The 25,974-nt window shown below is 54.0% G+C and overlaps 1 protein-coding gene across 6 annotated transcripts in view; it reads left to right on the top strand.

Annotated features, from left to right (window-relative positions):
* The window catches only part of CFAP65 (cilia and flagella associated protein 65), a 50,435-nt gene extending 24,867 nt beyond the window's left edge, over window positions 1-25,568 (top strand). For 4 of the 6 annotated variants that reach the window (XM_050916904.1, XM_050916903.1, XM_050916908.1 and 1 more), the window contains 16 exons: window positions 77-302; window positions 1,159-1,287; window positions 1,815-1,991; window positions 2,677-2,743; window positions 9,481-9,591; window positions 11,683-11,874; window positions 12,770-12,928; window positions 15,311-15,454; window positions 15,915-16,031; window positions 16,576-16,713; window positions 17,229-17,294; window positions 18,806-19,020; window positions 20,632-20,775; window positions 21,395-21,715; window positions 22,253-22,390; window positions 22,791-23,356. In XM_050916904.1, the coding sequence (XP_050772861.1) occupies window positions 77-302; window positions 1,159-1,287; window positions 1,815-1,991; window positions 2,677-2,743; window positions 9,481-9,591; window positions 11,683-11,874; window positions 12,770-12,928; window positions 15,311-15,454; window positions 15,915-16,031; window positions 16,576-16,713; window positions 17,229-17,294; window positions 18,806-19,020; window positions 20,632-20,775; window positions 21,395-21,715; window positions 22,253-22,390; window positions 22,791-23,250 (2,804 nt within the window). In that variant the 3' untranslated portion in view covers window positions 23,251-23,356. Of the gene's footprint in view, window positions 1-76; window positions 303-1,158; window positions 1,288-1,814; window positions 1,992-2,676; window positions 2,744-9,480; window positions 9,592-11,682; window positions 11,875-12,769; window positions 12,929-15,310; window positions 15,455-15,914; window positions 16,032-16,575; window positions 16,714-17,228; window positions 17,295-18,805; window positions 19,021-20,631; window positions 20,776-21,394; window positions 21,716-22,252; window positions 22,391-22,790; window positions 23,357-24,863 lie in introns of those variants that run through there. The other 2 variants (XM_050916906.1, XM_050916905.1) reach the window with 2 other exon arrangements.
* The last annotated feature ends 406 nt before the right edge of the window (window positions 25,569-25,974 follow it).

Raw genomic sequence — 25,974 nt, 5'->3', positions numbered from 1 at the left:
AGACCCTACTTCTAGCCTACCCTGGGCAGCTTCCCTCGACATTGCACTGACTAGTTCTTGTCTCTTCTCCTGCAAGTTCGGGATCCTGCAAACTCCGTAGGGGAGCAGCAGGCCCTCTGCTGTGTAGTAGCGATGGGCGTCTACCCCTCTGTCTGTGTCACGGATGTGTGTGCAGCAGGAAGTGCCCGCGGTATCAGCAAGCTGCATCTCTGGAGGCTCTTTGCACTGGAAACTCTGAACCAGTACCTGGAGCGAGACCCCACCTCCGCAGAGCTCACCTACAGGGTTCCCACAAGGCACAGGTGACTAGAGACCCAGCCGAGAGGAGCCTGTAACCTGCAGTACAATGCAGGAAGGGAAAGCATGGCTGGAGGGTTTGATATGCAGCTCGGTGTCACCTTCGCTGACTCCTTCTCAGCCCCAAAGCAGGCAGCTCCTCACCTCTCCCTGGCCCACTACCTGTGCTCCTGTCTTGTCCTTTCCCCTCTGCGGGAGGCTGGAAGCCTTGAAACTTCACCTCACCTTTCTCCCTCTCCTCGGGTCCATCTGCATGGACTCAGCATTGCCCTGCTGCATGTGTGTGAGCCTGCTGGATGGTAGCAGGGCATGGAGAACGGGAATGAGTCCCACCCCGCTCCCCTGTCTGCAGTCATCCAGAGGTGATGCACTGAGCCTGGGTGAGGACTGCAATTCTGCAGGCCCCCATCTCCTCTCCAGGGCCCAGCATCCGGCTGAGCTGCCATTCTGGCTGTGCCCAGCTCTCTTTGTAGGAGGGCAGTAGCATTCCTGGGTCAGCCAGGGAGGTTCCTGGCTATGACCTGTGTTGTGCCCGCTCTAGGCATTAAATGCTCTGTGCCTATCCAGCATGCTCAGCCCTCGCTGTGTGTTGAGATTCCCAGTGTAGATTGAAGAGCCACCTTAGACAGAGGCAGCTCTCAGGAGGAGGGGAAAGTGTTTAAGTATCTGGGTGCTTCCACTCTGGGCAGCTGATATTCCTGGAGTGTGGAGCCCTCATGAGGAGTGAAGGTCACTAGCTTCTACTGGTACCCAAGGGAGGAGCCTCCTGGCAGTTGTGTTGCATCCATCTCCTGTAGCACCTCCAGTGAGCTTTCCCTCCTCTTGGCTTGATTTCATCTCCTCTTTCTCTGCCCTGCACAGCGTCTGCCCAGTCCCCCCTGTGCACACGCCCATCCTGCTGGATTTCAACTTTGGGGCTGCTCCGATAGAAGCCGAGCCGTCCGTGGTGATCCTCATGCTGGAGAACAATGGGGTCGTGCCAGTGGCGTGGTACGTAGCTCTCATTAAACCCCATGCCCGCCTCTGGAATCAGAGCTGTCCCTGGACATGGAGCTGCTCCCCGGGCACTGAGTGCTCTTGGCATCCAAGGGGCTCTGTTCTGAGGGGTTGAGCTAGAGGAGATCTGACGGGGACTTCAGCAGGAGGGTTCTGAATACCCGACTGGGCTGAACTCCGTCCTATCACCTGGGGTCTTCTGCAGAGGAAAAGTGAGGGTCACTGCCCATCACAAACTGTGCGGGACTGTCCCAGTTTTCATGGATTCATCTTGTGTCCTGCAGGTCAGGCCTGAGACTCGTGGCTCTATCTGGGTGGGGAACCCAGGGCTGGATTCCAGGAGGGTTCTGCAGGCCAGAGCTGAGGGGGGTTGGCAGGATGGCAGTGGTGAGGAGTTTCCAGCACTTCCATGCCTTGTGCTAAAGCTGATACCTTCATGATCTCATCAGAACACGCCCCCGTGTGGGAGTGATGCCCATTCTCATTCCTGCTCTGGCTGACTGGCTTTGCTGGGTCCATAGGGCCTTTCTGTTCCCCTCTGACCAGAAGATTGATTTGGAGCACTGGGCAGAAAACACAGAGTTCAACCCCAGTGAGCTGCACCAGATGAGAGTTCAGGACAACCAGCTCTTCAGTGTTTCCCCAAAGTCAGGAAGACTCTTCCCAGGACAGGAGCAAACAGTGCAGCTCTCACACAGGTGACCGTTCATGCCCCTCCTCTCTGGGGCCTTCCCTTCCATAGGGGTCAGTGCGTACCTGCCAGGATCCCCCTATACCTCAGTGCTGGAACCATTCCCATCACACTGTGCATCCCCAGCAGGTCCCCAAAGAAGTCCCTCTGACTGTGTCCCCTTTTTTCTGACCCCAATGTGGTCTTTACTGGAATCACGTCAATATCGTTTAAAACTGGACTGGCCAAGGCATTCAGGAATGTACTCTCTGGACCCACCCTGTGCCAGCTGGACAGAGTGGGGAATGGAGAGATGGCTGGATAGCTCCTCTCCAGAGCCAGTTTGTGTGGTTTTATCTATTAGTAGTTTTAAAAAAATCAGGCTGGGCCCAGAAACTAGCTGTGTCAGCAACAGTGGCTCCACATAGAAAAATTAACCAGCTTTTACTTGGGGTCTAATCCTGATTGTCTCTAACTCTTCTGGACTTCAGGAACTCCGGGGCTCGGGCCTGTAAATTGGTGCGTGTCTTTATCAAATACAGTTGTGCCCTCCGTGTGTCAATGGCCCTTATGCTACAATGATTCTCTCTAGCAGGGAAATGAATTGTCTCTCATTCACTGTGTGATCCTTGAGTCTGTCACTCCAGGCGCAGAGTTAGGTTTTTAAGGTTTTCCTCTCTCGCTGATCCTGGTGTTTTTTCTTTCCCTGCTAGACATGATTTCATCGGCACTGATCGGCTCCCGGTCCTGCTGAAGGTCTCCCATGGCCGTGAGATTCTGGTAAGATAGCAGGCATTGCTTGCCGTGCAGCTAGCAGGCCAGTAAGTTCCAGGGGCTGAATTCACACCGAGGCATTTTACGCAGGAGCTGCAAAGCATTCACTGAATGGTGGCCTTCCTGTGGAGTCAGCACCGAACCAGCACCTTAGCCTGGGGCGCTGTGATGGAGGTGCCTGCTTGTGGACGAGGCATGAAACCCAGATTCAAACGGCTTGTGTCCCATGGCACCTTTCATAGATTAGGGACCATTAAATCGTCTAGTCTGACCACCTGCACGGCACAGGCCATTGACATTCACCCAGTTACACCAGAATTGAGCCCAAGAACTCGTTCGATTACTGCAGCTTCCAGAAAGGTTCCAGTCTGGAGCTGACGACATCAAGAGAAGGAGAATCCAGCCCTTCCCGTGAGAGCTGGTTCCAATGGTTAATCACCCTCTGCTAAAAAATTGGGCTTTATTTGTAATTGGACTTTTCTGGCTTCCGCTTGCAGCCATTGGCTCTTGTTCTGCCTTTCTCTGATTACATAGACTACAGGCCCGTTACTACCTAGTCTTTTCTCCCCACATGGATACTATACACTCTACTTCGGTCACCCCTCAATCTTCCTTTTGAGAAACTAAACGGACTGAGCTCCTTGAGTCTCACCCTAGGGTGTTTCTCCAGCCCTTGGATCATTTTTGTGGCTCTTTTCTGCACCATCTCCAGGTTTTCAAGGTCCTCTTTAAAATGTGGACTCCAGAACTGGATGCACTATTCCAGGGTCTGTCTCATCAGTGCTATGTACAGATGTAAAATCGCCTTGTTACTTCACTCCCTATTCCCCTATTTATACACCCAGGGGTCGCATTAACCCTCTTCGCCATATCATCGCACTGGGAGCCCTAAACCCTTTCCAGGGTCCCCGCTTTCCAGGGGACAGTCCCCCATGCTGTAGGTGGGCCTGCAGTCCTTGTTCCTAGATGTGTCACCCTGCAGTTGGCTATAATGAAATGCAAGTGATCCCGCTCACTCTGTAGGACAGCCCTGCCCTCCTTGATACTGCCATTCCACCAACGTTTGTGTCATTTGCAAATGTTAGCAGCAGCAATTTTATATTTACATCCAGATCATGGATGAAAATGTTGACTAGCATCAGGCCTAGACCCGCTCCCTGCTGGACCCCATAGAAATACCCCTATTTGATGAGGATTCCCCACTGATGGCTATTTTTGGAGACCTGTGTGTTAGCCAGTTCTCAATGCATTTAGAATGTGCTTTGTTGGACAAGACCAATTTCCCATACACCACGTCGGCTGGCATTAATTCTGTTCCTGTCCTTTGTCAATTCAACCCTATAGAGTGAGCTATAAATGTCAGTGCCATGGCAAAATTCCTGCACGGGTGTCAGCGTCCTGCAACCTGAACCCCGCTGGCGTTCTTCTTGGAGGGGGTCTGTGACTCTGCCCGATGTATTGTTACATTGTACAGCTTATGCAAAGCAGCCCCATTCGTAGACAGCTCTGCTGGCTCCACACCCATTTCAGGAGCCAGTTCAAAACGGCCTTTCTGTTTTTTCAGTTCTCCGCACACTTACCCACCCTGTGGTATCTCATGGACCTTGTTTCTCTATTTGCTTCCAGACTCCCTTTCCTAGTCTCACACTGGCCTGTTCTCTGCCGCTTCTCACATTTGGTGCAAGAGTCTTCACCTCTGCAGTTCATTCCCTCTCCCTGGAATATTTACCCTCCCTCCATCGCTCCTCCTCATCAACACTGTCTCACTTCAAATCCCTCTGAGATGGGCCTTCTCCTAAAGCACCAGCTGCTCTGAGCTCCAGCATGTGATTGGCAGGATCTCCCACGGCTTCCAAGGTGTAGAGGCAGCTGGTCCCCCAGTGCCAGCAGGTACATTCTGTCCTGTCTGTGCAAAGGTGGGACAGCAGCCACGTGCCTTCAGCTCTCAGCTCCTTTCTCTGCACCCATCACTGAGGAGCTGCCATTCATTCTCCCTGCCTTGCCAATCACTGAAGCAGCTCAGAGCTGCCCCTGGTTTGCATTTTCCCTGAGGCTTTCCTCGGAATTGGAACTAATTTCTCTCTCTCAGTTAGAGCCAACGTCACCTTGTGCTCTGCCGGGCGCGGCTCAGGCCCCTCTGAACCTTCCTGTCTGTCTCTGAAGTTTCCTCTGAGAGCTTTGTGTTCACATCACGTTTTACTTTCCGTTCCTTTCTTTCAGGGCTATTGTCAGCTGGAAATCCAGCCTGTTGAACAAATTGTTCAAACAGTGGCTTAACCGTACCTGTCCCTGAAACCCTTGGATGGGCTCCCTGTGTGCTGCTGGTTGGCACATTCCAGAGCGGGGCCGGCGGCTCTCTGGCAGCCAGCCAGTGAGGGATTAGTTCTAGAGCTCCAGAGGCACGTGGCCCTGCCTTGCCCAGCAGAGACTCTGGTGGCTTAAGAGCAGTGACCACCAGCCTGCCCCAGAATGAGGAGCAGAGGAGAGTGAGAATGGAGCGATGCTGAAGGAGTCTTGGAGGAACTGCCGCAGCCAGTGCACAGAGAGCTGCGCTGGCCCCTGTGCTCAAGGAGACCTGGGCCAATGGAGGGGCAAATGCAGCATCAGTGCACTGAAGGGAACACCTCTCCCCAGTGCACTCACAAGTGTCGCACAGGCTACGGAGCATCTGTGTGTCAAGAGTGCTGATATGCTGCATCAGAAAGGAGCTGCCCGTGCCCCACACTTGCCCTGTCCTGCACTGATACATTGTGGGGAGAGAGAGAGAAGGGGAAAAGGGAGAGGTAGTGAGGAGACCCCTCCGCATGCCCATGGCATGTGGAGGATGCTAGACAGGAGCTAAAGCATGATATAGAATTATAGGACTGGAAGGGACCCCGAGAGGTCATCTAGGCCAGTCCCCTGCACTCCAGGCAGGATTAAGTATTATCTAGACCATCCCTGGCAGGTGTTTGACGAACCTGCTCTTAAAAACCTCCAATGATAGAGATTCCACAACCTCCCTAGGCCATTTATTCCAGTGCTTAACCACCCTGACAGGAAGTTTTTCCTAATATCCAACCACCCTTGCTGCAATTTAAGCCTATTGCTTCTTGTCCTGTCCTCAGAGGCAAGAGTTGGCATTACCATGTTGCGCGACGGACACTTGACAAAATTACTGTACTTAGTGATGGATATCGGGAGGGTTATGTCATTCAACGTTTCTTGAAAAATTACCATGGACCTCAACATTTTTACCACAGTCGCGTTGTGACCCATGCTCAGGGGTTAAGAAGAACAATTTTTCTCCCTCCTCCTTGTAACAACCTTTTATGTACTTGAAACTGTTCTCTGGTCCCCTCTCAGGCTTCTCTTCTCCAGACTAAACAAACCCAGTTTTTTCAATCTTTCCTCATAGCTCATGTTTTCTAGACCTTTCATCATTGTTTTTGCTCTTCTCTGGACTTTCTCCAATTTGTCCACATCTTTCCTGAATGTGGCACCCAGAACTGGATGCAATATTCCAGTTGAGGCCTCATCAGAACAGAGTAGAGCGGAAGAATTACTGCTTGTGTCTTGCTCACAACACTCCTGCTAATATGGCTCCTCCCGTCTCAAGAGGAACAGGGGTGGTGCAGAAGATTGCTCTCTGCCTGCACTCATGGGAAAGAAGGGGGAGAGACACATGCCTGGGAATTCATTGAGGCTTTGAGCCATTTGGAGAATCCATTGTAGCCTCATGGGAAGCAGCTGCTTTAGTATTTGTCCCAAGAGCCCAAGGGCTGAACGTGGGATATCTCAGATGGCATCAGTGAGCAGTTCTGGGGTGGGGGTCATCGCCAGACTGGAGAGCAGACTGCCTGCGGGCTGGGATCTGTATCATCATGTTAGGGCCATGTGGGCCAAACCCAAGGCATGGATTTTCTTTGTCCATCTTTGAGCCCCAAGCACAGCTTGGTGCTGATCACTAGTGAGCCAGCCCAGAAAGGATCAGGAGGATGGATCTATTCCCACCTCTCTCATCCTCCTCTGGCACTGCCCCTCTTCATAGGCACTGCTCCTCTTCATAAGTGACCTTTTTCATCTGGAGTGAGGTCTCTTATGGGGTCTTCACTCCCTCCCCTCCCTCTGGGATGCAGGTTCATGGTCTAAAGTGACTTGTTCTGGCTTTGAGGTGACTCTAGGTTTGTGGGGGTTTTGAGGGAAATCACATTGATTTCCTGCAGGAAACTTTTTGCAGGAAAAAATCCCCAGCTCTGTAAACCTGCATGCCCCACTCTTCCAGAGAGGTGGTAGCTTTTGGCATGGGAAACCCTTTGCCTGGTCACTCTCCATTATCCAAAACACTGCAGCTCTGACTTCTCTGTCAGGAGAGTGGGTTGGGCAGAATTTGCCACCATCAGTGGTTTTAAAAGGAAGCCCACTGCAGGCTGCAGATGTTGAGCCTTAGAGCCTGGTTCCCAGGGCTCAGATCAGAGAGGGTGCTCGATCACTTCCATTGAAGGGCAGGATCTTGGGGGGGATCCCCACTGGATCTGCTCCTGTGTGGGTGTCTGCTGTCTCTGGGCTCTGCATGCTTCATTGCGGGTAGACTTCCAGCGCCTACAGAGTCCATCAGGAAAGTATTGATCTCAGCAAGCCTGAGCCTTTTGGTCTCTTTCTCTAAGTTTCATCCTGCTACTTTGGTTGTCGGTTATATGGAGACAACCGCCTGTAGGTACCATCCCCTGTGTCCAGGGCAACAGGTGTCTCACCCTGGGGATCAGAGTCCTGTGAAAGCAGAGCCTGCTGGATAAAGTCAGCAGGCCTGGCTCCCCGAGTCAAGCTCAGGAAATGGAATCTCCCACTCTCATCAGAGTGCAGGGTTTGGGGACTGTCTCATGCCTGGGCACTCTTGTCTTTCTCGATTTTGAACTGTATGGAACAGGAACTGTCTTCCCTTATATGTATGCAGAGCCTGGCTGTGATGAACTGGGAATGTTCTTAATGTTTTCTCTGAATACTGTGTTGGTGCCTCAATGTCCCCATGGCAGTTCTTAAGTATCTGGCAGAGCAAAGGGCCAGTGCCCCTAAATGCCTGGCACTCTGTCTCCTAGCAACTGATGGCCTGGGCCCCTCCTCTGCAAAGGTGCCAGCTGAAGGTGTTGGAGACAAAGGGATCAGGTGACCTCCTGGCCCGGGAAAGGAGCTGAGGAGAGAGGAGGGGCTGGAAGGGGTTTTTAGTCTGGAGCTGGCTGAGGGCAGACGTGAGGATCTGGCTCGCTGCCCCCCAGAATGGACCCGGCTGAGGGGTCTGGTTCGCTGTATCTACAAACTCTGTTTTAGACCCTGTTCCTGTCTCGAATAAACCTCTGTTTTACTGGCTGGCTGAGAGTCACGTCTGACTGCAAAGTGAGGGTGCAGGACCCTGTGGCTTCCCCAGGACCTTTCCTGGGGCGGGCTCGCTGTGGGAAGCGCACGGAGGGGCAGAGGATGCTGAATGCTCCAAGGAGAGACCCAGGAGGTGAAGACATGTGAGCTTCTTGCCCTGAACAAGTCTGCTCCAAGGGAGAGGAGGCTCCCCAAAGTCCTGACTGGCTTTGTGGGGAGCTGTTCCAGAGCATCGCCCAGTGCGGGGACTGTCTCATGCCTGGGCACTCTTGTCTTTCTCGCTTTTGAACTGTATGGAGCAGGAACTGTTTTCCCTTATATGTGTGCAGAGCCTGGCACAATGGAGCCCTGATCTTTGGGGTGTTAAGTATTTGTACGGTGCTTTGAGATGATAAATACTGATATCGTGCCTTGGGAATAGGTTACTGCCTGTTTGTCTAGTCCTGTTCTCTTCTTGTATCAGGCTCAGCTTCCTGATCAAGGTGAGGAGATACTTTAGAGGCACCACCAGCATCTTGTCTACTTGGCTCTTCTTTAACTACTGAACTACATCAGCATCTCCTGTGGGTTTCTGACAACCCAGGAATTCTGTGGATCATCGCAGCTCCTGTCTCCCCCTTGCTCCAGTAGCTTTCCCACCTGGGCTCTTAAAACAGTTTCACATTCAGCTCAGCCATTTTGCTGTGGAGTTCTGAGGCCTCCCAGCTTCTTGTGAACCCTGCCTACATCCTGTCCAACAGCTGTATCTGGAGCTTCCTCGGCAGTCTCCACCCTCGACGCTGCTGTCACGCTCTAGATCAGACACCTTTGGGTTTCTCCGGTGCGCTCCAACGGGGAGTTATAGCCTGCAGTTCCTTGCCCCCTGCGGCATGAGGTCTGCCCTCTCCTTAAAGCGGATGAGAGGAGAACACCCAGTCTCTGGGGTTTCTTCCTGCTGTGTTGCAGAGGGGACACTGTTGATAACTCCACTGGTTTGCCACTTCACATTTGTGCTTGGCGGTTCCTGTGGCAGCGTCTAGGCTCCAGTGCTTTAGAGACCTCCCTGGAATGGGTCACTGTCCGAGCGTGAGGGCCTGTGACTGAGAACTGGAGGAAGGGCAGTCGCTTACAGCCCTTCCCTGGTAAGGCGGGTACCATCTCCTGGTACAGGGGATAAAATGCCAAAGCTCTGTCTCACAGCTGTCGGGCTGGGAGTGGGCAGGGGTGGGGATTGGTGCAATTCAAACCTTCTGAGAGGAAGAATGTTCAGGTCAGTAATATTTACCTCCCTTACTTATGCCTCTTAGCTCCTGTCTTCCTCTCCTGTTATTACTGATTTAATTCTGTAACTGTGATCGCGTGATGTTCTCTTCCTGGAGAGAATTACTGGTTCTTTTCCCTTGCTTACACCGTAGCTGAATTTCATTGGTGTGACGGTGGAACGGGAGCAGCGGTACGTTCACTTTACCTCCACTAAGCATCTGTTCACCCCCATCGCCATCGGCAGCTCCAGCCCGCCCAAACAGGTGAGTGGCCACGACTCACCTACCAGTAGGCAGAGCAAAATAGCTAGAGTGGCAGCCTGTGCGGGGGAGGGGAGGAAGCCGTGGGACACGTTAGGCTGTGGGCTGTGGAATAGCCTCTCAAGGGCAGTAGTGAGGCCCCATCACATGGGCGGTTTGAGACTGGAACTAGCCAAAGCCCTGGAGATGGGCTGTAGGGCCTGTTCTGCACTGGGGAGATGGGCGAGAGGTCACCATCTCTGAACTCTGGTTCCCATTTCCAAAGAGCTGACTGGACTGGACTGATTGTCCCATAAGATGCAAACATACATTGTTGATTCCTACAGCCTGCTGCCACTGGACCTGAGTAAAACTGTGTTTGGTGGGCAGTTTGAGGGGGTCAGCAAGCACGCAGACAAAGGAGATCCAGTGGACATAGTGTATTTAGATTTTCAGAAAGCCTTTGACAAGGTCCCTCACCAAAGGCTCTTAAGCAGAATAAAGTATCAGAGGGGTAGCCATGTTAGTCTGGATCTGTAAAAGCAGCAAAGAATCCTGTGGCACCTTATAGACTAACAGACGTTTTGGAGCATGAGCTTTCTGGGTGAATACCCTGCATCCGAAGAAGTGGATATTCACCCACGAAAGCTCAAGCAAAATAAACTGTCATGGGATAAGAGGGAAGTTCCTTTCATGGATTGGTAACTGGTTAAAAGACAGGAAACAAGGGGAGGAATAAATGGCCAGTTTTCAGAATGGAAAGAGGGAAATAGTGGTATCCCCTAGGGGTCTGTACTGGGCCAGTCCTATTCAACATAGTCATAAACGATCTGGAAACGGGTAAACAGTGAGATGGCAAAGTTTGCAGATGATACAAAACTACTCAAGATAGTTAAGTCCCAGGCAGACTGTGAAGAGCTACAAAAGGATCTCACAGAACTGGGTGACTGGGCAACAAAATAGCAGATGAAATTCAGTGTTGATCAATGCAAAGTAACGCACATGGGAAAACATAATCCCAACTCTACATATACAATGATGGGTCTAAATTAGCTGTTACCACTCAAGAAAGATCTCGGAGTCAGTGTGGATAGTTCTCTGAGAACATCCACTCAATGTGCAGCAGCAGTTAAAAAAGTGAACAGAATGTTGGGAATCATTAAAGGGATAGATAAGAAGACAGAAAATATCATGTTGCCTCTATATAAATCCATGGTCTGTCCACACCTTGAATACTATGTGTAGAGGTGGTTGCCCCATCTCAAACAAGAGAGATTGGAATGGGAAAAGGTTCAGAATAGGACAACAAAAATTATTAGGGATATGGAACAGCTTCCATCTGAGGAGAGATTAATAAGACTGGGACTGTTCAGCTTGGAAAAGAGACGACTAAGGGAGGACATAATAGAGGTCTATAAAGTCATGAGTGGTATAGAGAAAGTAAATAAGGAAGAGTTATTTACTCCTTCTCATAATACAAGAACCAAGGGGCCACCAAATGAAATGAATAGGTGACAGGTTTAAAACAAACACAGGGAAGTATTTTTTCACGCAATGCACTGTCAACCTGGGGAACTCTTTGCTAGAGGGTGTTGTGAAGGCCAATACTATAACAGGGTTCAAAAGCGAGCTAGATAGATTCATGGAGGACAGGTCCATCAATTGCTATTAGCCAGGATGGGCAGGAATGGCGTCCCTAGCCTGTTTGCCAGAAGCTGGGATTGGGTGACAGGGCATGGATCACTTGATGATAACGTGTTCTGTTCATTCCCTTTGGGGCACCTGCCATTGGCCACTGTCAGAGGACAGGATACTAGGCTTGATGCACCTTTGTTCTGACCCAGTCTGGCCGTTCTTATGTAGTGTGTGGGAGGCGCTATAGCAGAAAGTGTGTATGTAGGTGTGGTGATAGATGTTGGCTTTGTGTGGTCGCCTACCAGACCCTCTGTTATAAATTCTGGCATTATGGGGTCTCCTTCCTCTGAACCTCTGCTCTATTATATGCCCTGACTTATGAACTTCATTAATCCTCATCTGAGGCCTGAGGGCTTCTGCTAACTAGTTTAACTTCAGCGTGGTGTAGTGAGAGCTGCACCCCTCTTCTGTTACCTGCAGATCTATGAGCTGTACAACGGGGGCTCCATGGCTGTGGCTTATGAGATTCAGCTGGACTCTGTGATGAAAATCCAGGAGGAGAATTTCCAGCACCCTGTATTTGTCTGTCTGAATCCCAGGGGGGAGATCCTTCCCGGCACGACAAGCCACATCGAGTGGGTCTTCTCGCCACTGGAAGCCAGAACATACTCTGTAAGATGTTCCTCAGCATAAACGAGCGACAGTCAAGTACTTTCCCTGGGGTGGCTGAGTAGGCCAAGATCCTGCAGCCCTCTCTGTTCACACCAGTAATTGGCTTGTAGGATTTGATTTAAATCATTTGTCCTCAGGGACCATTGATTTCACCTGGCAGACTGAAATTGACCACAAACAATCTGTTGGTTACAGAGGGCAAGCACAGCCTCCGCTGGACTTAGCGCCTGCAGGGGCCTGGTGTCACTCCTGGCACTTGTACTGTTCAGCTGCCCTCTCAGGCCGTTCTTGTGACCCTGCTCACTCACTCACTCACTCACTGCTGGGAGTGGGGCCATCCCCTGGCAGGAACCATTCAGCAATGCCCCACAGCCAGGGTCTTGTCCTCATCCTCGTGCTCCTGGCCAGGGGTCTGTGCTCTGCCTTGCCAGAACCTTAGCTTGCAGGGATCTAGTGTCACTGGTCCCATGGCCATGGGAGTCCCCTGCAGCCCCACCATGAAACTGTGGGGCGAGGAAACAGGGTGAGAACAGAGAGATCCGAAATACTAGAGACTTTGGGTCTGAGTAGTGTAAAGGGGCCTTGGTGCAAAGGAGAATCAGGCCCCTGAAGTTGCAACGCATCCATAATTGGCTATAGGATCAGCCTGGGAAGTCTTTCAAAAGCAGCTAGTCCAGAGAGGTGTCTGTTGTACAGGACTGTTCTGTACCCACATCCCCAGCTAGTGTCCCTGCTCTTAGTGGGTCTTGGGGAGACTTGGCTAGTCAGTGCTGCACAGGTCACCTATTCCAAACGAGGAGGCTGCAGTCCTGCTCCATTAGCAGAGACATGGCTTTGTATGGGGGTCCCTCAGAATGCAGCCCTTACTGTATCCCTGTTGCCCTTTCTGTGGCAGGTGGATGTTCCCATCCACATCTTGGAGGGAGATTCGGCTCTGATCACCTTCCAGGGAATAGGCTACGATCCACATATTATGGGAGAGACTGCCCAGTTCGACCAAGTCTTGTCTGCTTCAGTGACTCCAGGTTCTTCCAAACTAACAGTGCCCGGGCAGGTAAGCACCAGGTGTGATGTTACCATAGCCACAGCCTGATAAAGGCAGTCATCCCAAGAGTGCATGAAAAGGTTTGAAATTGGCGGGTGGCCTCGTTTCTAGAGGCTCTGATTGCACGGGGAGATTCCTGCCCACAGTAGCTGTTGTCCTGAAAGACTGTTTACTTGCCATTCCATCTCCACTGGCACCGCAATCAGGATGGTTGCTGGGGTGTTGTCATGTGACCATTGCGTTATTGAAGGTTAAAGCTACTAACAGTCACCTTTAGTGAGTACAGCAGCTTTTCCGTGGTCATGTATTCCTTAAGGGAAAGCTCTGCTCTCTTCATTCCTGGGCCAGCCTTGCACACCCATGTGCTAACAGCAGTACACTATGCAGCGCTTGGTCCAGACACAGACAGCAGGGTGGCTGCTTAAACAGGGCAACTAACCACTTGGGCACAGTGAAAAGGATAGTGGGACTTGATTGCTGGCTGCCTGGCCCAGCTGAGAGCGGGCCTGCCAGAGCCCAGATCCAGCAGTGTAACACAAGTTGAGAGGATTCAGTGTGATCACTTATGGTGGAGATGCTCTAAGCTGGCAGGAGAGAGCTCTCCTGTTGGCTTCATAACGCTGCAAGAGGCAGCGGGAAAAGCTCTTTGCTGAGAGAGCGCTGTCTACACCGGCTCTTAGGTCTATCATAACCTTAGTCCCAGATTTGGACCTTAGCGTCCAAAATATGGGGGTTAGCATGAAAACCTCCAAGCTTAGTTACCAGCTTGGACCTGGTACCTGCTGCCACCACCCAAAAAAAATCAGAGTGTTTTGGGGCACTCTGGTCCCCCTGAAAAACCTTCCCTGGGGACCCCAAGACCCAAATCCCTTGAGTCTCACAACCAAGGGAAATAATCCTTTTTCCCTTCCCCCCTCCAGGTGCTCCTGGAGAGATACACAGACACAAGCTCTGTGAAACTACACAGAGAGACTCCCCCTCTCTGTTCCCAATCCTGGAAACAAAAAGTACTTTCCTATTCCCCCAGAGGGAATACAAAATCAGGCTAGCAATCCAACACACAGATCTCCCCGATTTCTTCCTCCCACCAATTCCCTGGTGAGTACAGACTCAATTTCCCTGAAGTAAAGAAAAACTCCAACAGGTCTTAAAAGAAAGCTTTATATAAAAAGAAAGAAAAATACATACAAATGGTCTCTCTGTATTTAGATGATACAACACAGGGTCAATTGCTTAAAAGAATATTGAATAAACAGCCTTATTCAAAAAGAATACAAATCAAAGCACTCCAGCACTTATATTCATGCAAATACCAAAGAAAAGAAACCATATAACTTACTATCTGATCTCTTTGTCCTTACACTTAGAAACAGAAGATTAGAAAGTAGAACTACTTCTCCAAAGCTCAGAGAAAGCAGGCAGGCAGACAAAAGACTCAGACACAAACTTCCCTCCACCCAGAGTTGAAAAAATCCAGTTTCCTGATTGGTCCTCTGGTCAGGTGCTTCAGGTGAAAGAGACATTAACCCTTAGCTATCTGTTTATGACAAGGTCACATCACTTGGGGTGGATTATTCACACCCCTGCGTGATGTAAGTTAGGCCGACATAACCTGTAGTGTAGACAAGGTCTTAGTAAGAACGGAGCAGACTTCCCATAAGGAAGATCGCACTCTCGTGGAAAGCAAACAGGACAATTTACAATGTGCTCTAGAATGCCAGGCATATCAATGTCCCTAGGAGGGGTCTGAAATCTGTTACCTGAAGCTTGTTAAACTTCTCTAACTCTTCAGTGTAATTAATTAGTGTTCGCAGCACCTTGCACCAGGCTGAGGTCTGGAGTCCTTACCTGGAACTCACAGTCAGACAGCGGAGATTTTGTCCAAGTCAGGACCTCAGGATTTGGCCCAATATCACTGCGTGGGGATCTTCAGAACTTACCAAAAGAGCAGCTGCTCTGATTGGAGACTCTGGCTTAGCTGGGGCACTTGTGCTCCAGGGCTGTCTCTTGCCTAACCCAGCTGCGGCATGAATCCTCCGTGTCGTTTGCACTGCGCAGCCTGGAACCTCCTGCTGCTGGAAGGGCTTGCCACCTTGCCTAAAAGAGACAGCGTTTGTAACCTGGGCAGGCCAGTGGGAGGAGCTGCATGCCCCAGTTTGCTAACCCCACCTTGGAGGACAGGACTGGCCCTGGAACCAGGCAGTAATTGTCTTGTTGGAATGGTATGTCCAGCATTATATAAATGACTAGTGTACCTAGGGCTAGCCAAACGTGACCCATCGATTGCTGGCCATCAGACAGATACAGGATATAGCTGTGCATCTGCTCATCTCTCTGGGACGTGCACCCATCTTCTCTGCCTGAACTTCCTGCCTGGTTTCTCTTTTCCAGACAGCCTTCTTATCTCAGCACAGGATTTGCCTTGGAAACATCCCAGTGTACAGCAAGTCCAGCCGGCTCGTCTTTCTGAACAATGCCTCCGAGAGCGAGGCAGTCATCTTTTCCTGGCAGGCTGGCACTTCTAATGCCAGCGAGGTAAGTTCTGCTTCCAGCGCTGCAGCACTGGGCCATGAAAGGGCCCAGCTGTCTGACTGCATCGGAACAATGGGAGAGCTGGCAGTCTGGTGGAGGTGGCATGTACATTAGTACATGGGGGAAGAAACCTGAAGGTGATGACTGGGGAGTTGGGCAGAGCACAAGAGCTCAGAAGAAGATAGGGACTGGGAGGTCTGGAGACTGGACTTGAGTGGAGGTCTATCTGCAGAGAAGCAGCAGCAGTGCATCCCACCTCCTGTTTGGAAGCCTGGGTCCCCATCCCTCTACCACACCAACGAAACCTGGGGTAGCTCTTTAAATGTTGATCCAGGATCTCTCCCAGGTCTAGTGATTTCATGTGGAGGGCAGCCCGGGAGAATTCCTGAGGCTCTGTTACCCAGCCAGTGAGGAGAGACATACCGGACACAGGTCACTATGATGAGTCCTCACTGTGTCTTAGATGCTACAGATTGTACCGGAGATGGGGGTCGTGCAGCCCGGGGAGAGTACCCACTGCATCATCACGCTGCAAGCCTCTGGGAACGCATGCTTCTACAACGTGGATCTGCTGTGTGAGGTGAGATGTGGGAGGCACCGTCATGTCTCCCTCTAGGGCTGCTGACAGCAGAGTTCTCCTTTAGCTCACGTGCTGGAGGCCGTTGGTGTTTAGCACTGGGCGTTGGGGTTCAGTCCCTACTCGTGACGGAGGCGTGGCTGTGGCTCGTCACACTACGATTAACTGTGAGACATGCTTGTGTAATGAGTAATGTACTGAGCTGGGGCAGTCACTGAATTGGGCTCTTGCTTCTTGTACTGCTGGGAGCAGAGTGTGTGAGGCACCCTTGCTGCTAACACTCTCTTGGGTTCACGTGATATGAGATCGGCCCACCTCTCTGCAGGACTCGACATATCCTCCAAGGTACTGGAAGGCCTGGCAAGGGAAAAGACTCGGTCCAGCACCGCAGGTTTGAATGCTGACTCACATGACTATTGATGGTCATGTATTATGAGCCAGAGAGAGTGAACCGAACAGTGTCCATGGTCTTAGGCTGTTTCAGGAAGAACGTGGCAAGAACAGCTCTCTGCACCTTCCTCGTTCTAATCTAGGGTTAGTTTCCTAGGTTGTCATGCAGCAGCCACTGGCTAAGTACGAGGAGGCGCTCCAGGAGTGGGAGGCTGAGAAGCAACGGCAAACTGTGGAATTCACCATCACCGAGCAGGACCTGGGGGCCAAGAGCAATCTGAAGCAGCATGCCAGAGTAAGGAACAGTTCCTGGGGAGTCTCAGCTCCCCAAGGGGACAAGACGCTTCTTTGTGTGTAATTTGTTTTTCCAGCTTCTCAGCTGCAGAGGAGCATCTGGGTTTCAGGGAGGAACCTTCTCTAAAAATAAACCCCGCTGGGCCAGTGACAGGAAAGGGGGTGGGTCATGTGATTTTCCCATGCTCACGGGGTCACTTGCTCCCTGGCTGTCAGAACCCAAGATGATCTTGGCTCCTAGTCTTTTGCTTTAGCCGCAAGAATACCTGAGACCCCTGTGCTGCATGTGTAACACTGGAGAAGGGCTGACATCTGTGGCAGGAAATCGCAGTGATCCTCGTCTAGCAAACTCTGCATTTACTAAAGATCATCTGAAACTTGGGAGGGGATATCCGATCAGAGCCTGGTGAAGATCAGAGCTGGAGGCTTTGGAAACTGACCAGCTGGGCGGGCGATTACTCTGTTGAGGTTGGGAGGAGGTAAAACAGAACCTGGTTCTCGTTTCCCTTCCTCTAGAGCTCATCAGACTCCTCTGCAGAAGGAAAACTCGCTAAGTCGCCCGCTGTGACCAGACAGTGCAGGGTAAGCCGGCTCCATCCCTGGAAGTGGAATGAGCCCAGCAGTGAGATACTGGGGAATGCGGGGCGGGGAGGTTGGCTGGCTGGGGAGCACAGAGCCAGCAGGACTCTTGCTTGAGAGGCTAGACTGCCAAGCTGGGAGGGAGACGCTGGTACATAGAAGAGTTAGGCTGTTTGCATGGGCCTGTCGGCTGCTAGCTTTACACAAGAAGAGGGTTAAATTAGAACCAAACACTGATGGCTGGAGATCAGATGCTGCTGGGTGAAAGGTTTGGCACCGTGGACAAAGGGTTTTGTCTGCCATGCGGTTCGTCAGCAGCATGTTGGGGTGTCTCAAATGTGGGCTGCTCCATGGGGGGCTGTACTAAAGGGCTGTGAGATGAGAGGTCCCAGGACCCAAGGGAGTTCCAAGAGCAGGGGCTGTAGGACAGACTGGGACTGAAGATGGCTCTGTGCATCTAGCATGGTGAGTCTCTCGAGCTGCCAGAGCCAGTCTGAGGAGATCCCTGGGGTGAGTGTGGGGCTGGGACTTTCACCATTGATCACACTGGAATGGAAGGGAGGCTGGCTGGGGAAGGGAGATGACTGAGAAGGGCTCAGCAGTTTAGGTAGAAGCTGCAGGCTTTTACTCTAGTCCCTGATTGGAACCTGCTAGCAACGCTCTACCTCCCCGGTGTGAAATGTGTAGGGAGGTCCCGGCCTGGTTGGGTGTCCCTGACAGAAATGTCACTAATTCGCCTTTGCCAGGGTGTGACCATAGAGACTGAATTGCCCTTTCACCTGTCAATCTGTCTTCACTGCAGAGTTAACATGAACTCTTCCCCGAGTGTTGCCAGCCGTACACAAAACCCTCTCACCTGAGACTGATGGTGCTGTGAACTGAGGCTAGCTGGCATTACGGGGGATATAGGCTTTCACGTGGGCTGGTAGCAGTCACTCTGGAATGAAGATGCAGGCTAAATCACTCGAGTGCCAATAATCTTCCAATGCATTCCTACAATTCCACCTGTTTCCAGCCAGACTGACAAGTTGTCCCTCAGTTAACCGGGAAAGAATCGGAGGGACTCAGCTTAATGCAGCGCAGAGAACTCTGGGGTCTGCCTCCAGAAGTCCAGGCAACACACCTGGGGGTGCACAGTGACTTGGGCAGGGCTCACTCTGGCTGGACTAACCCGGCACTCAGACCTGGGCAGCGATCACCCAGGCTAACACTGCCATGAATGGAGCTCTTTGTAGGTCAGGCTGAGGTGCTGGGTCTCGGGCAGTGTAAGGAGGAAGTTGGCCCTGCTGCTAACTTGTTGCAGGGCTGGGTAGAGGGGTCAGTCTTCATTGCATCCCTTTTGGCCTCCATGTTTTGTTGCTTCCTCCTTCTCTGGTCACTCTGTGGATGGCAATGTGAGATCAGGTATCCACACCCAGTTCTGGTCACTTCCTGCACCAGTGCTGAGTGCTGAAGGAGAAGTTAGTGCCTGCAGTAGGCTCGGTAAAGGGCTAATTTTTCTTCTTCCCCAACAGACTCTGCCCCCCATTAAAAACCTCCTTGCGCCCAATCCACCCGTCAGCCGCAGTCAGAGGCAGCACCTGATAGACAAAGAAGCCAGTAGGCTGTGGGCCAAACCAGAGCCTCCCAAGTCCCATCTGCTACACCTTGACGTAACAGCCAGGTCCCATTCCATGGACGACTTCCTGAGTAACTTCTGCTCGGAGCTCCCCACATTCTTCCTTTGCCGGTAAGAAAAGACAGACCTCTTGGTTGGAATTGCATGTCCACCCGACCTAGAGTTCTTCCTGCTACGCCGCGTGCCCATGTACGCCGACTTGGCCCTCGGACTAGACACACGGCAGCTCTTTCACATTACACTGGGACAGGAAGTGACAAAGGATGTTTCTCCGTGAGCTGCAGGGGGAATTTAGGGAGGCTGAATCCAGCAGCCTGAGCTGTGGTCTGGCTGGGATAACAGGTTTGACACCTGGCTCTTGGGAAGTGAAACCGGGGATCTGTAATGCCTCTGTGTCCCTTTACCTCAGGGCTTCTCAAACTGGGGGTCGTGAGGTTATTACATGGAGGGTCGCAAGCTGTCAGCCTCCACCTCAAACCCCGTTTCCACTCCAGCATTTATAATAGTGTTAAATAGTTTGTGTTTTTAATATATATGGGAGGGGTGTCTCACTCAGTGGTTTGCTGTGTAAAAGGTGTCACCAGAACTAAAGTTTGAGAACCACCAAAGTGGCACCTTGTCTTCCCCTCCGTTGCTTCTAGGCCTAGCTCAGAAACCACCAGCTGATTCCCTGCCTCACTCAGGGGGAACGATAGTCTGATCTGCGTGTGCAGGGCTCTGCCACAGTGCCGCTGGTGGGGACCAGGGCAGCGCTCTGCTCATTGTCCGCAGCATTAAATCCCTCAACGCCCAGTGCCCTGGGTTGGAGCCAAGCAAGGGCCGAGCTCACCGCGCTCTCCCATCGATGCACGTGCACTGTAACCCCTGAGTGCACCGATACTTGCCTGGGGAGTTGGTAACAGACTGGGAAGACTCCTGGAAGACACTTGGGGCCTGAGACCCCACTCGCTGATCCTGATGTGAATCAGGAGCAGTTACTCTGGAGGGGCGAATCGGGCCCTTTGGAGGATGGTGATTGAGGGCTTCCATCACAGCTCTCCCGAGTGAGCTGCCAGCACATGTCCTCTTCTCCTGCTAGCAGCCTCCCTGCTCTCACCTTCCCTGAATCCTCTCTTGGCCCAGGTAATGCAGGGTGGCTGGCGCACAACGCTGCTGCTTGGAATCGTAGGCAGGGAGCACAGGTCTCTCAGCCATGGCGCTGAGAGCCAGGTTTCAGACTGGCTGCAATTTCTTGGCATCCGTAAATCCCTGTGGAATGACGCTGATATGGTCATTGCACGTGTCACCAGAGGTGGTTGCTGCTTGTCTCCGCAGTGCCTGCGTGGGGCACCGGGGGGCGCTCTTGCAGTCCATTCTCTCACCCAGAGGTGCTTCTCTGCTCCACATTGGCACTTCTGTGCCCTCCCTTGTTCCCCTCCAGCTGTTTGCCAGCACCGTCCCCCGATGGATCCTGCAGGGTCCCGGGAGAGAGAGGGGCCGTGTCTTTCCAAAGCCCTGTTGTTATGTATCCTCAGAACTGCAGTAAAAATGATTCTCTCTGCACCAGAACGTCCTCGGTGCAAGGTTGGATGAGCCAGGTGCCCCGTTCCGGCCTCTGGTGATGTACTCGAAGCTACCAACTCTAATTACCTGATCACATCCTGGTTTCCCTCAGGCCTCCTGCCACGTTCCAGGCACTGTACTTTGTCTCTGAGGCCTCCTCTGCTTTTCCTCACTGTGCAGGCATCTCCAGGAGCCGGTGAGAGACAAGGCTGTGGACAGGAGGAAGGACGGGGGAGGCGTCAGGACGGACCCCGTTCTGGCGCTGGTTGGCTCTTCCGAACAGGAGCTGCAGGTGGTGACTGACCTGCTGACTGCTGTGATCAGGTGCAGGCGCCTCTTTCCTTTCGGAGTCAGTGTCCCCCTACTGAAGTGGGGGGATGGGGAGGGGAACTGCAGCTGATGGGCCCGATTCTCCGCTCCTTTCCACTGGTGGGAACGTTGTGTCAGACCAGTGGCGTGGAATGGGGAATCGGGCCTGCGAAAGACAGAAGTGCAGGAGCCCTACCCTGGGGATTGTGCATCGCCGGTCATGCTAAACCAGGCGTGCGATGGCTGAACAGAGGGTGTACGCTCCCTCGCGGGCCCGCCAGCTGTAATAAATACCAGTGCAGCCCCAGCTGCTTGCTGGATTCTGATGGTGTTTGTCCTGGTGTCAGCTGCAGTGCCAATCCCCCTGCCATGGCCTTTGCACCACACCCATCTGCGGAGTGCAAGATCCCACTGGAGGACGCTACATTAAGACTAACTGGCTGCACAAGCTCTGGGCACAGGCACTCAGGGCTTGCAGGGGGCCAAGCTGGCCACTGACTGAAGTGAGAGCAGCCGGCTTACACTGATCCCTAGGGCTCATTACTCTGGCAAGGGCATTGGCCTCGCAGACATGCGTCTACTTATGCCAGAGGGGTTGTTTCTGATCCCTTTGCCCCTTTCCCTCCCGTCACAGGGGCCTGTTGGAGGACACGCAGTTCCACCAGGCAGTAAACAGGAGCTTGACTGAGCCCATGCCTTATTTCCACCAGTTCTGGACTTCAGAATCAGCAAAGCACCAGGGCAGGAAGCGAAGCCCGGGTGGCTCCTCCAGAGTGTCTCCTTCCCCAGCCCCTTGTGCTAAGGATGAGCCGGGAGAGGAGGAGGAGGAGAGGCAGGAAGAATGTGAGATGAGCCTGGTCACCTCTCCCAGGGCAGCTGGGGAGGAGCCTCCTGATAGCTTGCGTGACGTCCTTCACCAGGAACAGCTCCGGGAGGAGAAGGAGACAATCGCCAGGTGAGGGGGGGCCCTGGCCAGAGTGATGCAGGGAGCACGGATCTGTCTCTCCCGTCTCACACTGAACCTCCAGTGGGCTAGCCATGCACTCCGTGTGGCCACCCACTGAGTTCTCCGCCCAGCCTGCTAGCCACCCTCCTCTTGCGTAGGGAGGTGCGGCCTGTGCAGATGACAAGTCCCAGCATGCATTGCTCCTGACCCGCATGCTGTGGACAGCATGATTCAGTGCAGATGAGACAGGGTTTTCAGGCGAGGCGGTTTGGAGGCTCCTGCCCGTCAGCCCCCGATTCAGGCACAGTCTCTGCCGAGAGGGCGGCTGGGCTACTCCAGGGGAGGGCATGGGGTCAGGTGCTGCGTTTCTCCACTCTCAGTGCAACTGGCCATGGCCCCTCGGCACCCTCCTGTGTGCCAGGAGCACCTGCTGGAGCCCCGTGTGTGCCGGGGGAATCCCAGCTGCCCATGCTGCAGGGCCTGCGCCCATGGACAACCTCTCCTGCGGCATTAAACATCCCCAGCCTGCACCTCCGGGCTCTCTAGGCTGCCTGCATTCGGGAACCTGCTGGAGCTGGTGCTGGAGAACACGCTCCAGAACATAATGGTGGAGGCCAGCCGCGGCGAGGTGGTTCTGACAGCCCGTCCCAGGGTGATCGCCCTGCCCCCCTCCTCCGCCCAAAGGTAAGGGGAGGGAATGCCTTGTAGAGGCCTCGCTGTGTCCTGAGAGCTCCGGCACACCTCCACTCCTGGTGACAGAGCTTGACTCTGTCGTCCCAGCTGCCATGTGTGAAACGGGCAGGTTCCTCCCAGAGAGAGCGACCCCCCGCTGCAGGGTCCATAGGGGGCAGGACTGTGTGTGTGGCACAGGCACAGCAGCTGCAGGACTGGCTCAGGGCACTGGAGAATCCAGGCCAAGGGTGTGGGCTCTGGGGGGGGGTGGGCAGGGCTGGCTCTACCAATTTCACCGCCCTAAGCACGGCAGCACGCCGCAGGTGGGCACTCTGCCATTCGCCGGTCCCACGGCTCCGGTGAACCTCCCGGGGGGTCCAGTGGTCCCGTGGCTCCGGTGGTCTTCCCACAGGCATGCCTGCAGATGCTCCACCAGAGCCGCGGGACCAGTGGACCCTCTGCAGGCATGCCTGCAGGAGGTCCACCAGAGCCGCGGGACCACCAGACCCCCCGCAGGGAAGCCTGCAGATGCTCCACCGGAGCCGCGGGACCAGCGGACCCCCTGCAGGGAAGCCTGCAGATGCTCCACCAGAGCCACGGGACCACCAGACCCCCTGCAGGGAAGCCTGCAGATGGTCCACCAGAGCCGCGGGATCACCAGACCCCCCGCAGGGAAGCCTGCAGATGCTCCAGCGGAGCCGCGGGACCAGCAGACCCTCCGTAGGCATGCCTGCGGGAGGTCCACCGGAACCACCTGCCGCCCTCCCAACAACCGGCAGAGCGCCCCCTGCGGCGTGCCGCCCCAAGCATGGGCTTGGCGCGCTGTGGCCTGGAGCCGGTCCTGGGGGTGGGTCTCCCTTTGTGTCATCTAATTCCCTTCCAGCGGGGGAAGGAGGGCAGACGGGTGGACACCCGTCGTTTGGGGCCCTACAGTGCACTCGTTAACCCCTGTTTAATACAGAGTAGCTGGTCACATTTTAAAACGTGGCCTGTGCATTTACCCCTGGGAATTGGGAGCGCGGTGGAGGAGGAACGTGTGTCCATCCCCAGCCTGCTCATGTCTGTGCAAAAGTCCTGGTGCGATGTGTGAGCAGTTGTGCTGTGTCTCAATGCATGTGGATGTGCTGGAGGAGGTCGCACTGGGTGAAGCCAGGGGCCTCGCTGTGTGTGAGAATGAAATCCCGCCCTTGGTAAGCATCTGTCTGTGTGAGTCTGGGTTTCCACACGTCCTGAGCTGGGCTGGGTCAGCAGGTGAATGATCCTCAGTAAGTATCTAAATCCCAGAGCATAATGGAGCAGCAGCCAACTCCGACGCTCACGCCTGGCAGCCCCATAACAGGACTTCCCTGCAGCTGTGAACGCGCACACCTCTCCTGAGCTCTGCCCCACCAAGAGAAACCTGGGGGGTGGGGATGGGGGTGTCACGAAGTCCCCGGGCGATGCTCTGGAACTGCTCCGTACGAAGCCAGGCAGGACTCTGGGTGAGCCTCCTCTCTGGGAGCAGACTGTCTGCAGGCAAGAAGCTTCTCCTGCTTCCATCTTCCTGGGTCTGACCTCGGAGCATTCAGCATCCCCTGCCCTTCCGTGCGCTTCCCACAGTGAGTCCGCCCAGGCGGGGTCCTGGGGCAGCCAGAGGGTCCTGCACCCCAATTCTGCAGTCAGACGTGACTCTAAGCCAACCAGTAAAACAGGTTTATTAGATGACAGGCGCATGGTCTAAAACAGAGCTTGTAGGTACAGACAACGGACCCCTCAGTCAGGTCCATCTTGGGGGGTGGGGAGCCCAGACCCCGGTTCTGGGCCTCCCTCCATTTCCCCAGTCAGCGCCAAACTGAAACTCCCTCCAACATCTCACTCAGGCCCACCCCCCGCCCCCAGCCTTTGTCCATTTCCTGGGCAGAGATGTCATCTGGCCCCCAAACTCCTTCCTGGGTTCTCATGTTACGTGCTCAGGTATCTTCCCTCAAGGAAAGTCTCCCATCCCCAATGCAGCCAGTCCCAGCAAAACTCCCCTGCAACCTTCCCAGGCCGGCACTCCCCTCTCCCTGCTGCGTTACAGGCCCCCACCCAGGATTCAAAGAAAACATTAAGAACATTCCCACTTCGTCACAGGGGGCACTTCCTTAAAGGTCTGAGGCAGCTGGCAGAGCTCTCGCCCGCTGTTTTTGGGCTGGGCCAGAGAGGCCAAGGGAGGCAGGGCCAAGTGGTTTCATCTAGCAGGGCTGGGCACTGAGAAGCCATTTGCATGAGGGAAGAGGCAGCTGTGGGTGCTGAGGAAGGGGAGTGTGGGCAGGGCAGAGGCACAGTGTTTGGGATGGGGTGGGGGAGGCTTGGTGGTTGGCATGTGAGAGCCTGCCCATCTCCCAGCCTTATGGGGGCAGCCCCAGGGCTGTTTGGTGGAGGAGGAGAGTGACGTGCAGGAGGCCCTGAGGAAAGGCCACAGGCCGGATGCTGCCAGATCCAAAGGGAATCTCTTCTCTTTCAGAGGCATCAGCCCAGCCATGCCTGGCCACCCCGCATCGCTGTTGTGCATGGCCGGGCCTGGGCCCAACCTCCCCACTGAAGGCAAGGAGGCCGAGGGTTACCCTCAGATTGTCCTGTCCACCTAGATGGCTGGCGTGGCTCAGAACCGCTGCCCACGCTAGCCGAGCTCAGCACTCAGTCTGCTCTCTGAGGAATGGCAGCGGCCACAGCCCCTACTGCAATCACCCACAGCAGCCGGCTCCTGGGGACCAGGCCTTCTCCACTGCCGGCCAGGTCAGAGAGGAGCCAGCCCCAAGACCGGAGGTGGGTGGCTGTGCCCAGGGGAGTTCACCCACCTGGCAGTGAGTGTGGAGGGCGTCCTGCCTTGCCACGAGCTGGGCATATGGAGCGAGACTCTGTCGGTGGAATGTCCCCTGCATGCCCCAGGTCAGCCCTGGGGGAGGGATGTGGTTTTTGAACACGCCTACTTTGAAATCGAGCCTGGTGCTGGTGACTCCCTCCCTGCTCGCTGTTCCGGTTCACGCTCGCTCTCTGCAGTGGTGGCAGGAACCTGGGCCCTTCTGCTGCCTCGATGCCCAACGTCAGTGAACCTGGGACAGCTCCACTCAGGAACGGCCCGCCTGCCGTGCAGCTACCTGCTTGGCTGCAGCTGGCTCCCTTGGGTGCTACCCTCAAATAAAACGGGCTGTATGGCCCTGCCATTCTCTGGGAGAGTGTGATGTGGCTAATGCATCCGGACTGAGCTCCTGCCTCTGCTGGGTGTCCCCCTTGCCACCCGGAGTCCTGTTATGGCACATGGGCCTCTGCAGAGCCGTTCATGCTGCTCCCCCGGGGTGGGGGGAATTGGGACCCTTGGGCACTGTGCATGGCCTGTCTGTGTCTGCCCCTCAGCACCCCGTGGCCTGGCAGGCAGAACAGGGCCAAGGCCCGAGTGTTGGAGGAGAGAGGCTTCACCCTAAACAGGCAGGGTTAGCAGTTGCCAATAGGTGGCACCAGCACCATTAGTAAAAGTCCCAAATGGTTCAGCCAGACTCTCAGCCAAGGCCTCTCCTGCTCCCAGGCTTTGTGGGTTCGGGGAGTGGCTGGGCAGGGGCAGTCACTCCGAGGAGAGT

This window comes from Gopherus flavomarginatus, chromosome 10 (assembly GCF_025201925.1).
Source record: "Gopherus flavomarginatus isolate rGopFla2 chromosome 10, rGopFla2.mat.asm, whole genome shotgun sequence".
Taxonomy (NCBI): Eukaryota; Metazoa; Chordata; order Testudines; family Testudinidae; genus Gopherus; species Gopherus flavomarginatus.
The sequence above is the reverse complement of the archived record's forward strand: the minus strand, read 5'-3'. Positions and strand labels throughout refer to the sequence as shown.